Below are 16068 nucleotides of genomic sequence, written 5' to 3' on the forward strand. Positions count from 1 at the left end.
TGAATGAACATAATAACACAGAGAGAACGGAGTGTGGCCTGTAACTTGAACTCTTCTAGCTACCCAGTAGATGCTCTGTGTTCCTGGATCTCCTTGTTGACACAGACCTGCTGGCAGAAGACCACATAGCGAGGAACTACCGGGCAGCAGATAGAGCTGTTGCCTCTCAGAATCAGAGACATGGGTTCAATCCTGTCCTTGGGCGCTGTCTGTGTGGAGTTTGCACGTCTCCCCATTACTACTCTACCTTCCTCCCACACACCTGTACCAAGTGAACTGGTGGGTTAATTGCCTGCTGTAAATTGCCCTATTGTGAATGTGAGTGGTAGAGCCTGTGGGTAGTTAATGAGCTTGCAAGAATTAAAAGTGAGATTAATAAGGGAGTCGTGTAAGAAGGTGATTGATGTTCAGTACAGACTCAGGGGGCTGAAGGACCCATTTTCCTGCAATTTCCCTCTTCAACATAGCTTCTGATTAGCCTGAACTCTTGAGAAAGATCTGTTTCCTTCATGCACAAGGCCAAAACATATGTACTTGCATCTCCCCCATGTACTAAATATGCTGGTTTATTGTAATTAAAAGTGATAGCTGATTAGCAAGGGTGCTGGAACTACTGAGAATACACATAGTTAAAGCTTAAACTGTAACTGGTAATTAAGGAACCGGAGTAAGTCCATAAGGAAAGAGTTGGATATAACCAATCTGCAATATACACCCAAAGCCAGCAGGGCAAGTCTTTGATCGCAGCTTCTGAGGATAGACTGACACCGTGCAGCAGATCGATCTGCTTCCCACACAGTTCCAGAGACCAGGGTTCAGTCGTGACCTCCTGTCCTGCCTGTGCATAGTTTCCACATTGTGCTCTGACTGCATGGCCTTCCCCTGGTGCTTCACATCCCAACCACCCGGAGCTAGGCAAGCTCACAGACCGCTGTACACTACCCACAGTGTACGTGAGTGCCGTGAAATAGGTGGGGAGTTAACTGACTTGTACAAGGAATACCCTGCAGATTGGGATTGATAGAATTACCTTGAGAACTGGCATTGACAGGTCAATTAGCCTCCCACAAATTTGTATGAAGAGCAACACTGAGAGAGTGAGGGTTTGAGTGACATCAGGGGAGATTTGCAAGTGGTTTCTTTCCCATTGGCAAGAAAAGGAAAGGGCAAGGAAAGTTATCCTTAAAAATTTGGACTGTAATAGAGAAAGATTTCAGATTCCCTTCCTAAGCAGTGGCACAAGAACTCCAACCCTGAGACTTAAGGCCTGATTTTAGAATTAAACCACAACACAGAAACTGAGCCAAACCATGTTGTGTGAGGTGCCTCACCCACTAGAGACAGCAGGAGACTGAGAAGGCTCTCATTTTAACTGAATCACAGGCACTTTCGCACCTAAGTATCCACAAGCAGCTGACAGATGGAGGTGAAGAACATAAACTATCCAACAAGGTTGTTAAACTCAAGATCAGCAAAAAAAAGAATTCAATGAAGTGTTCCATTGCCATGCCTGTGACACCTTTTCATACTGACAAAATCTTCTAATTATGCAGGATGTGCTTCACTTCGAGAACTGTCCTGTACTCCGCTATGGGAGAGGTACATTGATCTTGCTGTGGGTTCTCTGAACACCCACTTCACTGAACACACTCCAAGGCATGACATTTGACCTGAAGAACCAAAGGACCCCAATTCTAAAGGAAAATAACTGCCTTCCAAATATCCTGCCACCTAAAATTTAGTCAGCTGCAATACTTCAATTAAATGACCAAATTAAGGGAACGCATGCCCAGTCTCTGTACACCTTCCCAGTAGTTAAACCTTGTGGCCATCTGCTCTGATGCAGCAGTTCCAAAAATCAGAAGCCCAAGCTTCATTCATTCATCCACAGCTGGTTGGATCTCTCAGTGAGCTGCAGTCACAGAACCATTGAACAGATTCCACTGTTTGGGAACACAGATTGGAGCAGGCTAATACTTAAAGCGTACCTTTGGAAACCAACTGGGGCTCTAGTGAATGAGGCTCCCCACTGCCATTTTGAATTTCCTTATCGCCTTCCAGCTCAAAGTCACTGGAGTTATGGAGAGTGAGGTAGCAGTCCTTTCAGCCCATTGAATCTGTGCTGATCATCAACCACCCATTTAGACTAATTCTACATTACTCACATTTTATTCCAGCACAAAGGAGACGTGCAGGGCAAGCTTTTTACACAGAGAGTGATGTGCATGGAACAGGCTGCCAGGGGTAGCAGTGGAAGGAGAAATGATAGTGGTGTTTAAGAGGCTTCAGACAGATGCATGAGTATGCAGGGAATGGAGAGGTATGAATCATGTGCAGGCAGATGACATTTTCTTTAATTTGGACTCACATCTGACACAGACATGGGCTACAGGGCTTGACCCTGTGCTAAACTGTTTTACCCTGTATATCGTATGGTCAGCAACAACAGTCATCCCCTCCCCCGGACTCTGCCACTCACCTACACAATTTACTGAGGCCAATTAACTTATCTTTAGGATATGGGAAGAAACTGGAGCACCCAGAGAAACGTGGAGAACGTGCAAACTCCACATAAACAGATCCAGAATGAACTGGATGAGTGCAGCTGTGGGGCTGGCTTTGTTAGCCACGTTAGAATCTGATAGGCTTGAGAAAAGATGAAGTATTGGGTTAGTGCAGGTAATTAGGCTGGGGTAAAAGATCAGCCACCATTTTACTGACTGGCAGTAAAATGGGGACGAAGGTCTCCTGCTTTAATCACTTATGTTCTTGTGTGGGAAAACTGAAATGGAATACTGAGTGAAGCCAACACTTCCAAACACAGATACACAGTGATGTTTGAAAACTCAAAGGAGTTAAAGAAAGGTCAAAATGTTTGATAGAGTAACAGCTGCAACCTTACCAACACTTGCAGTGGGAGTCATGCACAATACTGAGCCTGCAGATCATGCAGTGAAGCATGGAGAGGATAAACAAAAGAAAACATTGGTTAGAAACAGTTAGTGGACACACAAACACACACATACACTCTCTTCGCACATTAAGGCTGGTAGAATCAGCTTCATTGATCACCTCAGCACATGCAAGGTTAGAGATTAGTTTTAGAAGCATCTAGATTTGCAGCATTTTGTTGGGAGATTGATGTGAAGCAAGAATCAGTTGCATTAGTAAGTGGAGCAATAGAATGTTGCTGGTTCCTACCCAGAAGATGCAAGATCTAAATACCTTGCAGCGTTTACAAACTGCATCTTAATTCACACGGTCTCACTAAGGACACTTAGGCAGTGAAATTGGGCCTGGCTTGGAATGCAGAATTGGAATTGCTTTTCTTGCTCACTGTTTACCATGAGACAGGGCACAGAACTGTCCTGATGCAATCCCACGTATTCCGAATCCCAGGCCAAGTCCAATTTGTGTGTCCTGAAAATATCAAAACCACTTGAAAAGCAAACTTTACAACATATCTAAAATATAGCAGAATTACTTTCTTCACTCCAATTTGTTTACTGAAAATCACAAAGAAATGTCCAAACAGAAACATTGAAAATGTTGACGTATGGAACCACGCCAACATTTCTAACTCTTTTACTGGCCTGCAGCTTGTAAGATGGCAGTACTTTTTGGTAAGCTCACTTACATAATTGGGCAAGACCAGGCGGTAAGTGTTGGCAGACTTGACCTGCACGCAAGGAATTCAGTCCTAGTGCTCATTCTCAAGTTGTAAGGTAACACATCCATCCCAGGAAGTTCATAATATCATTAACTTGCTTCATCTCAGAAATGATGACAATTAAGCTTGGCTAATGTCAGACAGCTATTCTTGCTCTGACCAAGACCCCACCCATTCCATCCAACAGCAAGCACTGATCTCCTGGCTCTTGCTATATTCTAGGACAATCTATTTGTTCCTTATGTGCCGTTTTGTATGATGTGGGCGATTATGGTTTTTCCATGACCATGATTGTTCTTGGAAAATTGTTCTACAGAAGTGGTTTGCCATTGCTTTCTTCTGGACAGTATCTTTACAAGACAGTGGCCCCAGCTATTATCAATGCTTTTCAGAGATTGCCTGCCTGGTATCAGTGGTTGCATAATTGGGACGTGATATGCACCAGCTGCTCATATGACCATCCACCTCCTGCTCCCATGGCTTCATGTGACCCTGATCGGGGGGGCTAAGCAGGCGCTACACTGTGCCCGAGGGTGACCTGCAGTCTAGTGGATGGAAGGAGCACCTTACACCTCCTTTGGTAGAGACGTGTCTCCAGCCCACCACCTATCTAGGACAATATGTGAGATAAGAACATACCGAAGCTGCAGTGAAAATTACTTCAATAAAATTAAAAAGCAACATTTAATTGAAAGCTTGATCGGAAAAATAATGTTATATATACTTCACCATGAAATCCTAAATAAAGACGGCAGTTATGTTAAACATTAAAACTGGTTCAATAATGTTTATGTCGTAAGCCCCAATAGTGAGGTCACATGATTTCCAAAGGCAAAGTGAGAGAATGCATGAACAGCGCAAGTGATAATGGACTAACCTGTTGGGATGAATGTTGGTTGTTGCAGCTGCATATTAGCTAGAGCCTGTTGGTAGTGGAAAACACTGGGGTTAAACACTGTGGTGGCACCATTGGTTTTTTCAAGTGCTGGCCTCTTTGGTAAAGGTTGGAGAGCACCAGGCTGGAGAGCCTATGGATGAGGGATTGATTAAGACAAGTAGAAAATAAATGATGCATGCACCAAACTATGCACACAAACTTACACCCGCACACACGCACACACACCGACTGGCCTGTCATTTTCCTGTGACTTGCAGAAGCTAAAGCAAGGCAGCAGCTGAAGCAGACACCATGGACGATGTGCAAGAGAAGCAAGATGCCTTCTGAGAATTGAGAGTGGAGCCATACACTCAGTTCACAGTGTTTAGTATAAAAACAGGGCACAAGGTTCACCAAGCTTAAGACGCAGGAGGAGGGACAGATGAGTTTCCGTGATGAAATGAAAGAAAACAGTCGGCCCACTTCAGGCTTGGTAATTGAATGTAGTGAAAACTTTAAAACTTCATGCAAGGTAATAAACGTAGCCAGGGTTCTCTCTAGGCAGGGGATTTGAAAAACTTAGAGATGTAAAGTCTCAGGGCTTATTTCAGAAAAACATTCCTTTTAAATCTCTTAACACTAAATACGATATCCACATGGATTGAGTACTTGTATTTTCTGTTCAATTTAACACAAGTAGCTTTCCAGAATATTACTTTTGTTAAGGTAAATTTATTTCTCTACACCACATATACACAGAAAGACCCACACACTCACAGATTGCCTATTTACAACATGATCAACAGTCCTGTAAATATTTAACAACCTTCCAAAACTGAATGAAGTAAAATTCAAGCTTTACATTGATGGGAGCCCAACAAGCAGCTGCAAGTGGTAGGGAGCAAGAGAAGCAGATGTAAATGCCTGTTGTAAAACTGCAGTGCCCAGAAGCCAAGGAGCAGAAATTAGTCTACAGTTATTTTTCGGTGTTCAAACAGTGTTACCAGACTCCTGAAAATGTTCAAATACAAATTACGAGATGTATTAGTGCTAAATCCAAAGGCATGTTTAATGGGCTCCCTCATGTAACACCACTCTATTTCAGGGAACTGCAAGCTCTGGGGGCAAAATTCACTTGTCAGTCATATCTTTTGGCACAGCATTTACTTCCGGAATTTCTTAAAGGGCCACAGATCAAGGAATAAAAGTGAAATGGAGGGGGGAGGAGGGGAAGGAAAACATCGACATCTTGAGGGGTGGGCAGCCAGAGGCACGGGCTTCAGAAGGAAAGTCCAGGAGCCTGCTCTGGATTGTTTCTGCACAGACCAGAACAGGTTTGCATAAACGGTCCAAAGATTACAAAGAAGTTGCCCAGGGAGCAGGAGCCTGTAAGGGTATGGGTAACAGTCTTACATGCCTGCAGCTTAGGAAGCTCTCAATGCAGCTTAGGAAGCCCCTTCCAAATGAGAATGTCAAGTTGCATTAACCAAAAAAAAGATGGCCGGTTCCCTCTCTGCCCACTGAGTTATTCCTAACGTCTGCCATGCAGCAGGGAGCAGTGTCCTGCCCGATCCTAAAGCAAGCCTTTCAGAATCAAAGGCACCTGTGTTTTTGTTGCTACTGGGGTTTGTCTAGCAAACAAACATCAATGCCTGCACCACATTTACAGTGTCACCCTCAGGATCCCTGCGGACCACCTGTGCTGTGGAAAGTGCCTCACCTAACACTTTGTTCCTCACCTATGCATTCCACAGGTCACAAATAGCTCCGCGTACAAAGCGGAGAAACCTCCCATCTTTGGGGAACAAGACTTTTATATTCACAGCAGGAAGGGCCAAGAGATTCCAGTGATGGGTTCTCAGAGTGCAAGCATTTATAGACCTTGCAATTCGATGTTGGCTTTACCCATTCCTCATCTGACATGCAAAGATCCTTTTGCAGGATTTCTCGTAACATTCATGGCCATTTTATTTTGATGGACAGCCTGCTTATACTCTCTGGATTCATGATAAATGCAATCCTGCTCCCGGTCAGCCTGCTCAGCAGAGAATTCTGCCTTTAACTACTAAAATGCTTCCTATAATGTGCACTTGAGCCTTCCACTTCATTAGTAGCTGGTTCCTCTGTAGTGAATCAGCACAACATGACGGAGATCTCACTGGAGACAAAGATTGAGTGGGGCATCATTGCTGATATCATTCCAGGGGAGCAGGAACAGTCACTGGGACATGAAAAACAATGCATCAATGAGACTGTTAAAGCCAGGGTTAACTTATGTGTAAGATCGGTTAAATTTGGGTTGATATATCTGTGCAATATTTTTTTTTAAATCACTGTGCAGATGAATTTCTTGGCCCAGTCAACCACAGCTAATTTCCTCAAAGGGGATTTGTGATCATGGCAAGTGAGAAACTCAAGAAAAAATATCTTTATTTAACTTGTCCGGTTGGAATTGTCCAACTCTAGCTTATGAATTACAACCAGATGGCCGACACTTTTGAGTGTTGAAGAATTGCTGAATTCTACAATGAATAGTTCACCCTTTATTGACAATTTGGCAACCTTTTGGGATTGATTGTGTTTTTTTGAAGGCTGCCCATTAGAACCACATGGCACAGAGATCTGTGCAAGCTCTTTGATGTCCAAGAGTATCCAATTACTCTCCCTCTCCTGACCTTCTCCAACATCCCTTTTCAAAGATTTATTTAATTCCCTTTTGGAAGTTACTGTGAATCTGCTTCCACTACCTTTTCAGGCTGTGTGTCTCATTGTTAATGAAATGTCCTGTGATCTCAACCAGAAGGTTAGCATGCCTCTGTCTGGAGTTAATGTATTTAACAGGATTCTACTCTTTATTGCCCACATTACATAATAAGGCCGAACCTGCTTTGGAATGCAGCATCAGCTCTTTGATCAGAATCGCCTTCATTCTCCTTCAATGCATCGGAAGGTTATTCCAACCCATGTTAAGAAAGACTAACCATCATCTGAGACACTTCCAGTTTCCTGTACATGTTTTATTCAATGCTTTAAGGGGATCATATGGTAAGCAGACCCAAAAAAGATATTAACCAGGTTCTTACTCTGCAGAAACAGGTTTCCCTGCAGCCACACCTCTTCATGTTGAACCCTTAGGATATTCCATTATGTAACTTTGCACCAAAGCTGAACATTCTGAGCACAGCAATTTCCAACTGATTGTCTTCAGGGTTAATTACACAACCAGGTCTTCAAGGTTAATTACACCGCCAGGCAAATGAAAATTTCTCGTGCACTCTAGCATCATGCTCACAAAAAAAGGCCACATGCAAAGCAAGAAGGTGAAGGTGCAAGTACCAGGTCAAAGGTCGCCTCGAGGGGTCGCTTCAGTGATCTGACAGCTGGCTGAGTCTTATTTAGCAGGCAGCGAGCACATGGATGGCAATGGACGAATGGGATTCAAGCGTATTAACATAAACAGCAAGCAGAGGTGTGTCATAGGGACAATGAGTGTGGCAGGTGGAGAGAAAGAAAAGAACTGAATGCATTATACAACATCTTGAAAGTAACAACATGCTTAACTAAAGGTGATTACTACTGTGGCAGATCAGCAGTTATAATTAAAACAGACATCTTACTATCTACACAGACCATTGTCACATAGAAGATTGGAATCACACAAGGAAAAATATTTTCAAAATGAAGTTAAAATGCATTACATAAACTTCAAAGCATTAGATAGATAAGAGCTTCTGTCCAGGGCATTCTACATCAATGCAGAATATAGAACCAAGAGTTAAGATGAATTTTATTTTGTACGACATGGGCTCTGGTTTCAACAGTATCTGAAAAAAACACTATCTCACCCTCAAAGTATATATCTTGTGAACTCACAAATAAGTGGCTATCAGTTAGTATTGCAAATCTATCACTAACTACCATTGTGAAGGTGGAATAGAATGTAATATGGTCAATGGGGATGAACATTTTCTACTAAAATGCTCGTTAAAACTGGTGTCAACTTATTTATAAAATCAGTTAAAACTGCGTTAACCTATCTTTTGTATGGCAACCCATTTTTTTAGACATTGTGCAGATGAATGTTCAAGGCCCAATGAAGATTAAGCTGTTGCACTCCTTATGGTGAAAGGCTCCTATAGTTTTGCTAGCCAGCAGAGAGGAATAGAGTGGTGGTGGTTCCATTTGTTGATCCAGTGAGGATGATGCAACGAGTGAGGGAAGTTCTTGCAGGAAAACCTACAGATGGGATTATTGTCTCATGACAGGTGCCCTGTATTTTCAGGTGGCAGTTGATGTCGACCCAGGGTAAGTCACTGAGCTGAGGCGCTGTCTGTACAGAGTTTCTCCCTGTCAACCTGAGGGGCTTCACCACACTTTTGTCCCTGATCCTCCAAAAAAAGTGGGAATTATCTGTTGTAAATTGTGTAGGAGAGTTGCAAAATCTGGGGGGAATCGATGAGAATGTGGAGAGAATGAAATATCGAATTAGTGAGATTAGCAGGATTAGTGAGAATTGGTGGCTGATAGCAAGAGTGGACCCAGCTGCCATCCATGGACTATGACTACCTCAGCATTATCAGAACAGGAAGGATCTTCTGATTTCTCCCTCCAGAAACTCAGGCTAATCAGATGGAGAGATGATGGGGACAGGGGTCAGGCAAGGTATTACCAACACATATTTGGAAAGTGATGACATTTTCAGATGATATTGCCTGGGGCAAATGTATGATCAAGAAGTAGGAGGGACTCAAAATGAATCTCTGGGGAACACACATAAGCAAAGCTGTGGAAAAAGGAGAAGGCATAGCCTGGGTTAAGAATGGAACCATGTACGTGTAGTCCCACCCAGCTGCAGAATTGTGAATGGAGCACAAAGTCTTGTCTGTCAAAGGTAACATCAGGCAAGAAAGATGGATCATCTGTACCACTGTTACAAAGGATGCCACTGCTAGTTTTGATTAGAGTAGGCAACCCAATTGACAAGGAGCACTGCATCAAACAGCATGAATTTGGGGAAGATGAGAGCCGGCTGTTGTGCAAGTGCTTGCAAAAGCACTGAAGCCAAAGGCTAGTCTTTTGAGGGGACAGGTGATTGTCAAGTAACCTGGAGGGCAGCAAAACATCAGCAATGTCAAGTAACATAAGGATGAGGAATGGAATCAGAGTGGGTCAGCAAGGTTGAGGGTGCAGAAGACTGAGTTTATACTCAAGCTGAGGCAGTGTGTAAAAATAAAACAGAAGAATGTGAGGGATAAGATAGCATTCCAGGTTTGGCCCAGCAGGTAAGGTTGATGGCAAGGAAGAGAAGGGAGTGTGAATGGCATCTAATATAGTAGTAAAAGTGCTCCATTGTCCTCACACCTGTTAGTGGAAGTGAGAGTGGAGGGGACAGAGGAGGCATTTAATAGGAAAAGTAAAGATACATTTCTGCTCATGCATGTTTCTGGAATTACAATGTATGCGTAACAGGAGTAGGAATTGACTAATCAACTCTTCAAGCCTGTTCCCTCTCTCAATGGATGATCCAATCTTGGCCTCAACTTTTCCACCCTCTCTCCATACCCTTTGACTACAGCCAGCCTCCACCTTGAATGAATTCAGTGACCTAACAAACACATTACTCTGGATTTAAGAGTTCTAAAGATGCATAATCATCCGAGTATATAAACTCCTCCTTATTTCCATTCAAAAATTCCAGCACCTGATTCTGAAACTAATTCTAGATATCCCACTAAGCAAAACATCTTTTCAGTATCTACTCTCAATCCCATGTTCTCCTCCCAATAAGATCACCCCTCATTCTTTTGAATTTGCAGTGAATAAAGATCCAACCTGGTTAATCCATCTTCAAATCCCTTTGGAGCAATCTTAGGAAGTAAAAGGAAAACACAGGAGACAGAGCAGATGCTGAAAATCTGGAGCAAGTTTCCAGTTTTAATGAAGGGTCTTGACCTAAGATGTGGATTGCCCATTTTTATAGATGCTGTTTGACCTCCAGCATTTTATGGGTTGTTCGTGGAGTAAAATGGCCGGTAGCATAATAGATGCTACAGATAGATCTGAATGTTAGAAGGTAGAACTATCTACCTACTGTATTTCATTTGTTCATCTGTGATTCTAGACTTAAGAGGCAGAGACATGGAGGGTAACCTGAGGGGACTACAGCAGTAAAAGGTGGAGATGGAGATTTGGCTAAGCAGATTAGTAGCTACATAAACATCACAATGAATGGTAATTCAGGAACTCCAGTATGTGCTAGAGACATGGATATTTTATTTGATAGGGAGCTTTAATGAGTGGAAGACACAAAAGGAATTAGGATTGATATGGGAAGGGCTCAAAAGATGGCCATGTGATGAACGAGTGATTCCTGTCTTCATTCAAGGAGCAATGCACTACACCCTACTGCAAATGCCATCAGTCACCAAAGAGCAAAACAACGAGGAAGAGTACAGACGCTGGAAATTTGAGCAAAACACACAAAATGCTGGAGGAACTCAGCAGGCTGGGCAGGATCTATGGCAAAGAGTGCAATCCATACAGCACTCTTTTCCATAGATGCTGCTTAGCCTACTGAGTTCCTCCAGTATTTTGTATGCGTTCCCCAAAGAGCAACACTGAATTCTTCCTCAAATTTTATCACTGCCCTCTTACTTGGAGACCAACATTCCTTCTCCTTTAAACAGTTCAAGTGGAACACTTTTCCTGTCAGTTCCCAAACTACCTTAAGACCTTCAGCCTCTCTATAGTGTCTCTAATGCCAATCTCATTCCTAATCCCATAAAGCCCGAGTCTTGATCCCATTTCCCTATGCCTGTTTTCCCAGTCTCTAGACAACTCCAAGACTCCAATGTTCCCCCAACCCTCCAGTCCTCCAAACTCCAACACACTGATCTCAATACCTCCCAACTCATTTGTGTGCTCTAGAATTTCAAAGCAAGTATTTTTTCATTGAAGAACAATACTAATGCTCTTCCTCACAGATCAATCTTCTACATCCTATCTCAAATGTCAAAACACTACACCTTAACTCAAGGAAACATTGCTCAGTGCCTCAATGACCAACATACCCTTCTTCCCCTTAATGCCAACATTCTAACTCTCCTCATCTCTGTATGGAGGAGAGTGCCATGCTCTTGTTTAGCTCTCCATCTGAGGCTGCTATGCTGGTTGAGTAAGTAAAATTATGAAATCTAACAGAATGTTTATTTCCAAAGGAACAGAGTACAAAAGCATGGAGGTCATGTTTTGGTTATATCGAGCATTGGGACTACATATCAGGACTACTTTGTACAGTTCCGTTCCTATTTAAAGAAGGGTGTTAATAGATTAGAAGCAGTTCACAGAAGATTTACTAGACTAATACTGGGAAAAGAGAGATTATCTTACAATGAATGGTTGGGCAGGTGAGGCTTGGAATTTGATTGAAACATACAAGACTCCGCAGCTAGATATGGAGAGCATATTTCCTCCTTAGGGAAAATTTAGAAAGAGATGATCACTGTTTCAAACCAAGGGGTTGTCCATGTAAGATGGGGATGCAGCAAGAAATTTTCTCTTGCAGAGCCATAATCTTTGGAACTCTCTTCATCAAAAGGATGGTGGGAGCAGTGGCTTTGAATACTTCTAAGCCAGTGGTTCTTGATAAACAAGGAAGTCAATATTTATCAGAGGTAGACAAAAATTCAGAACCACATACAATCTGTTGGCCAAATGCAGTGGGTTGAGCAACAGCTGTGGGAGAGAAGGAACTGTTGATGTTTCAGGTATAGAGCCTTCATTGGGACTAAGAGTGGCGAGGGAAAGTAGCCAATATAAAGAGGAGAGGGAAAGTGTAAAAGAGGGGCTAGTAAGTGACAGGTGGAGTGAGGAGTGATGAAAGATGATGGATAGATGGAACCAAATCAGAAAGAAAAGAATGAAGGTGAGTATCGGACAGATATTGGCAGGAGCGCGAAGGTTACCAATATGGGAGGTAATAATGGAAACCATTAGTAAATAGGTAAAGACTAACTGGAACCAGATGAGGAGAGGATATCTAGTGGGTGAAATGTGTGGGTTGTAGATAGATGGAAGTGGGGGGGGAGGGGAGAGGGAGAGGGAGAGGGAGGGGGGGAGAGAGAGTGAGAGAGAGAGAGAGAGAGAGAGAGAGAGAGAGAGAGAGAGAGAGAGAGAGTGAGAGAGAGAGAGAGTGAGAGAGAGAGAGAGTGAGAGAGAGACAAAAATGGGAGGACTGGAGGAACATAAGAAAGAGGGTGTACAGGAACATAGGAAAGGTATCCTGAAATAGGGAAATACAATACTCACACCATTTGGGTTGTTGATTACCAAGGCAGAATATGATATGTTCTTACTTTAGTTTGTGTTAGGCCTCACCCTGGCAGTGAAGAAGGCCAAGGACTGATAAGTCAGTCTGGGAATGGAGAGGATTACTGAAAGGGGAGGGGCAGCATGAGAGTGCAGGGAACAGCATGGTAGTGTAGGGAATAGCACAATAGCGTAGGGAGTAACGTAGTAGAGTAAGGTGTGACACAGTAAATTAGGGAGTGACATGGTGTAGGGAGTGACACGGTCTGGTAAGGAATGATATTGTAATATAGGGAGTGATATGATAAAGTAGGGAGTAACATGGTGGTGTAGGGAGTGACATGGTCCTGTAGGGAGAGAGAGACGATCGTGTAGGGAGTGACGTGGTTGTATATGAAGAGACATGGTCAAGTAGGGAGTGACGTGGTCTTGTAGGGAGTGACGTGGTCATGTAGGGAGTTACGTGGTCATGTAGGGAGTTACGTGGTGTAGGGAATGACACGGTCGTGTAGGGAGTGACGTGGTCGTGGAGGCAGTGACATGGTATAGGGAGTGACGTGGTTGTGGAGGCAGTGATGTGGTGTAGGGAGTGACGTGTGTGTTCATTTCCGATGCTGTCTTTAAGGAGTTTATTCCTTCTCCCCGTGACCATGACGGTTTTTCTGAGTGCTCTAGTTTCCTCCCACATTCTAAAAACAGATGGGTTTGTAGCTTAAATGGTCACATGGGTGTAACTAGATGGCAGGATAACTGGCACATAACCGGGAGTTCGGGATAGCGATGGGCAGAGTGAGGTGCTCAGTGTGGCGTCAACTTCTCTGTGCTCACTCTTGCTCACAGGCCACATCAGAAGCCCCTGAGGTTGGAAGGGGTGCATGTGAATCTATGCCCCACCTGGAATGGCTGTTTAGGGACTTGGGTGTTGACGAAGTAATTCAGAGAATGCAGGGTTGAATTTACAGCCATGTTCCCACTGAGTGATGGATAGACTCAAGGGGTGGAGTGGCCTACACCTGCTCCAAATCTGTCTGCTTATAGATAGAGCACATTAACTAGGGTTGGGATGAGTCATTTCATTTGGGGATGGTACAGTTCTGCCAGACCTCCTTGTGGATGTGGTGATGTGGCCAAGACCACAAATGGCTCCTCTCACTTTACCCTGGCTCTGGAGATGCCCACTCGCAGAGGGCCTGCAAGAAACCTTCTTCTCTCTGAGGCAATCAACAATGAAGGGCTGCCACACTATCATCCTGCCCATTTGCAGAGGTAAGTGACTGAACATCACCAGAATCAAAGGAACAGATGTTCTTCCTGAGGGTTAATTTGCTCAAATCCCAGGATTTGGGATAGTGGACAGGGCAAATCTACGAGTGATACTGGGCATTCCAACTCCACTCAAACATCTAATGTTGATGCTGGGACAATGGATTTTAGTGGTCAGTGACAACACCTGTTCAACACATGGGGCTCCTTCTGTGAACAAGCTTAAGACATGGGAACATCAGGACTGCGTTGTAACATAGGTAGCAGAGCTGGTGCCTCTCAACTCCAGATACGTGGGTTCAACCCTGATCTCCCTTTGTGAGTTTCCTAGGATGCTCCTTTCTTCCCAAGTGTGTAGGTTCATAGGCAATTTGAATTTGGTCCCTGTGTGCAGATGGGAATGTGTAGAGAATACAGCGAGAATTAGGGTGAAGGAGAGATGGGTGCTTGATGGTTTGAATAGAGTTGGTGTGCTGAAGAGCCTGTCTCTCTGGTTTATTTCTCTATGATTCTGTGATCAAAGCAAACCCAGTACTGAGAGGGGTCAAAGGCAGTGGGTGCACCATTCAACAAACCATCAACAGGCACCATGCTGGAGGAACTCAGCGGGACAGGCAGCGTCTGGTCTGGTGAAGGGTCTCAATCTGAAAAGTGTATATCTATTCCACCCACAGATACTGCTCAACCTGTTCAGTTCTTCCAGCACATTACCTCTCTGGATTCCAGTATCCGCTGTCCCTTGTATCTCTCCCGTCTGATCACCCCCAGCCCCAACTAGTGTTTCAATAGATAACTCAATGAAGAAAAGGAAGAAGAATGCCCTCTCACACACATTTTACATATAATCAAGGACTGGACTGTTGCTTTAAACTGCTCAAATTAACCTAAGCACTTTAGACAGAGACATCAGACTGAGAGTTGGAAGAGGTTTTCCTACATCTCCAGTTTACCTACCATGGCAGCAGCTGCAGTCTGGTTCACCTGGTGCTGGGCAGCCTTAATTTTGGCTTGCAGATGTGCAGGTGGATGGAAGTACTTGCACTTCTCCCTTGAGCAACGGCCCTTGATGTAATCCATGCAAACGGTAACTGTGTTTTCATTTGAGTCGATCATTCCCAAATCCATTGGGTGCGCGTAGCGGCAGTCGTTCTCACCCCGAGTACAATTTCCACGCTGAAATTCCCTGCAAACCTAACAAGATCGTCATCAGCAACTGTTCATGTATGCCCAGGGATCAAGCAAACTAGCTTTGACTGGCCAACCTAGATCAGGCAACTGCTCCAGCTCTACTGGCCTTCTCACAGAAGGTGAATTAAATGTAAACTCTCATAATCCCACAGCCTCAGGGCCATCATTGTTAGTGTCAGGCTGCACAATCCAATGTTACTCCTATTAATACTCCAACACACTTTAAATTCATTATAAAGATATTATAGAGTTTAAAATGAGTACGGGATACTGGTCCTCAGTGCATTTCAGTGGTGTGCAAGAACTGGAGTCTGATGAGTTTAAATGGTGCATGGGAACTAGTGAGTTTACATGAGGCACAGGAACTAGTGAGTTTAAATGAAGCACAGGAACTAGCAAGTTTAAATGGTGCACAGGAACTAGTGAGTTTAAATGGTGCACAGGAACTAGTGAGTTTAAATGGTGCACAGGAACTAGTGAGTTTAAATGGTGTTCAAGAACTGTGGCCTGGTGAGTACAAAGGGAGCACAGAAACTGGGGCTTAGGGGATTTAAAGGAAATGGGCCAACAGGGCTTGGGGCCTGTTAAGTTTAAAGGGAGAACAGGATGTACGGCCCCAGTGACTTTAAAGGGAGCACAGATTTGGGCTAATTTACAGCAGCTAGTTATCCTGTCATAGGGATGTGGCATGGAACAGGAGCACCCCGGGGAAAGCCACATGGTCACAAGGAAAACATGCAAATTCCATTCAGAGAAAGGTAAG

The 16068-nt window shown here is 43.7% G+C and overlaps 1 protein-coding gene across 4 annotated transcripts in view; it reads right to left on the reverse strand.

Moving 5' to 3' along the window:
• The window catches only part of LOC132398264 (muscleblind-like protein 3), a 134266-nt gene that overhangs the window by 24788 nt on the left and 93410 nt on the right, over window positions 1–16068 (reverse strand). Inside the window, exons 4-6 of one of the 4 annotated variants that reach the window (XM_059977414.1) lie at window positions 15072–15308; window positions 4548–4593; window positions 2903–2938 (exon numbers count right to left, since the gene is read on the reverse strand). In XM_059977414.1, the coding sequence (XP_059833397.1) occupies window positions 2903–2938; window positions 4548–4593; window positions 15072–15308 (319 nt within the window). Of the gene's footprint in view, window positions 1–2902; window positions 2939–4547; window positions 4699–15071; window positions 15309–16068 lie in introns of all 4 variants that reach the window. The other 3 variants (XM_059977411.1, XM_059977415.1, XM_059977413.1) reach the window with 3 other exon arrangements.

The sequence above is a fragment of the Hypanus sabinus genome, chromosome 8 (assembly GCF_030144855.1).
Source record: "Hypanus sabinus isolate sHypSab1 chromosome 8, sHypSab1.hap1, whole genome shotgun sequence".
In the NCBI taxonomy this organism is placed as follows: Eukaryota; Metazoa; Chordata; class Chondrichthyes; order Myliobatiformes; family Dasyatidae; genus Hypanus; species Hypanus sabinus.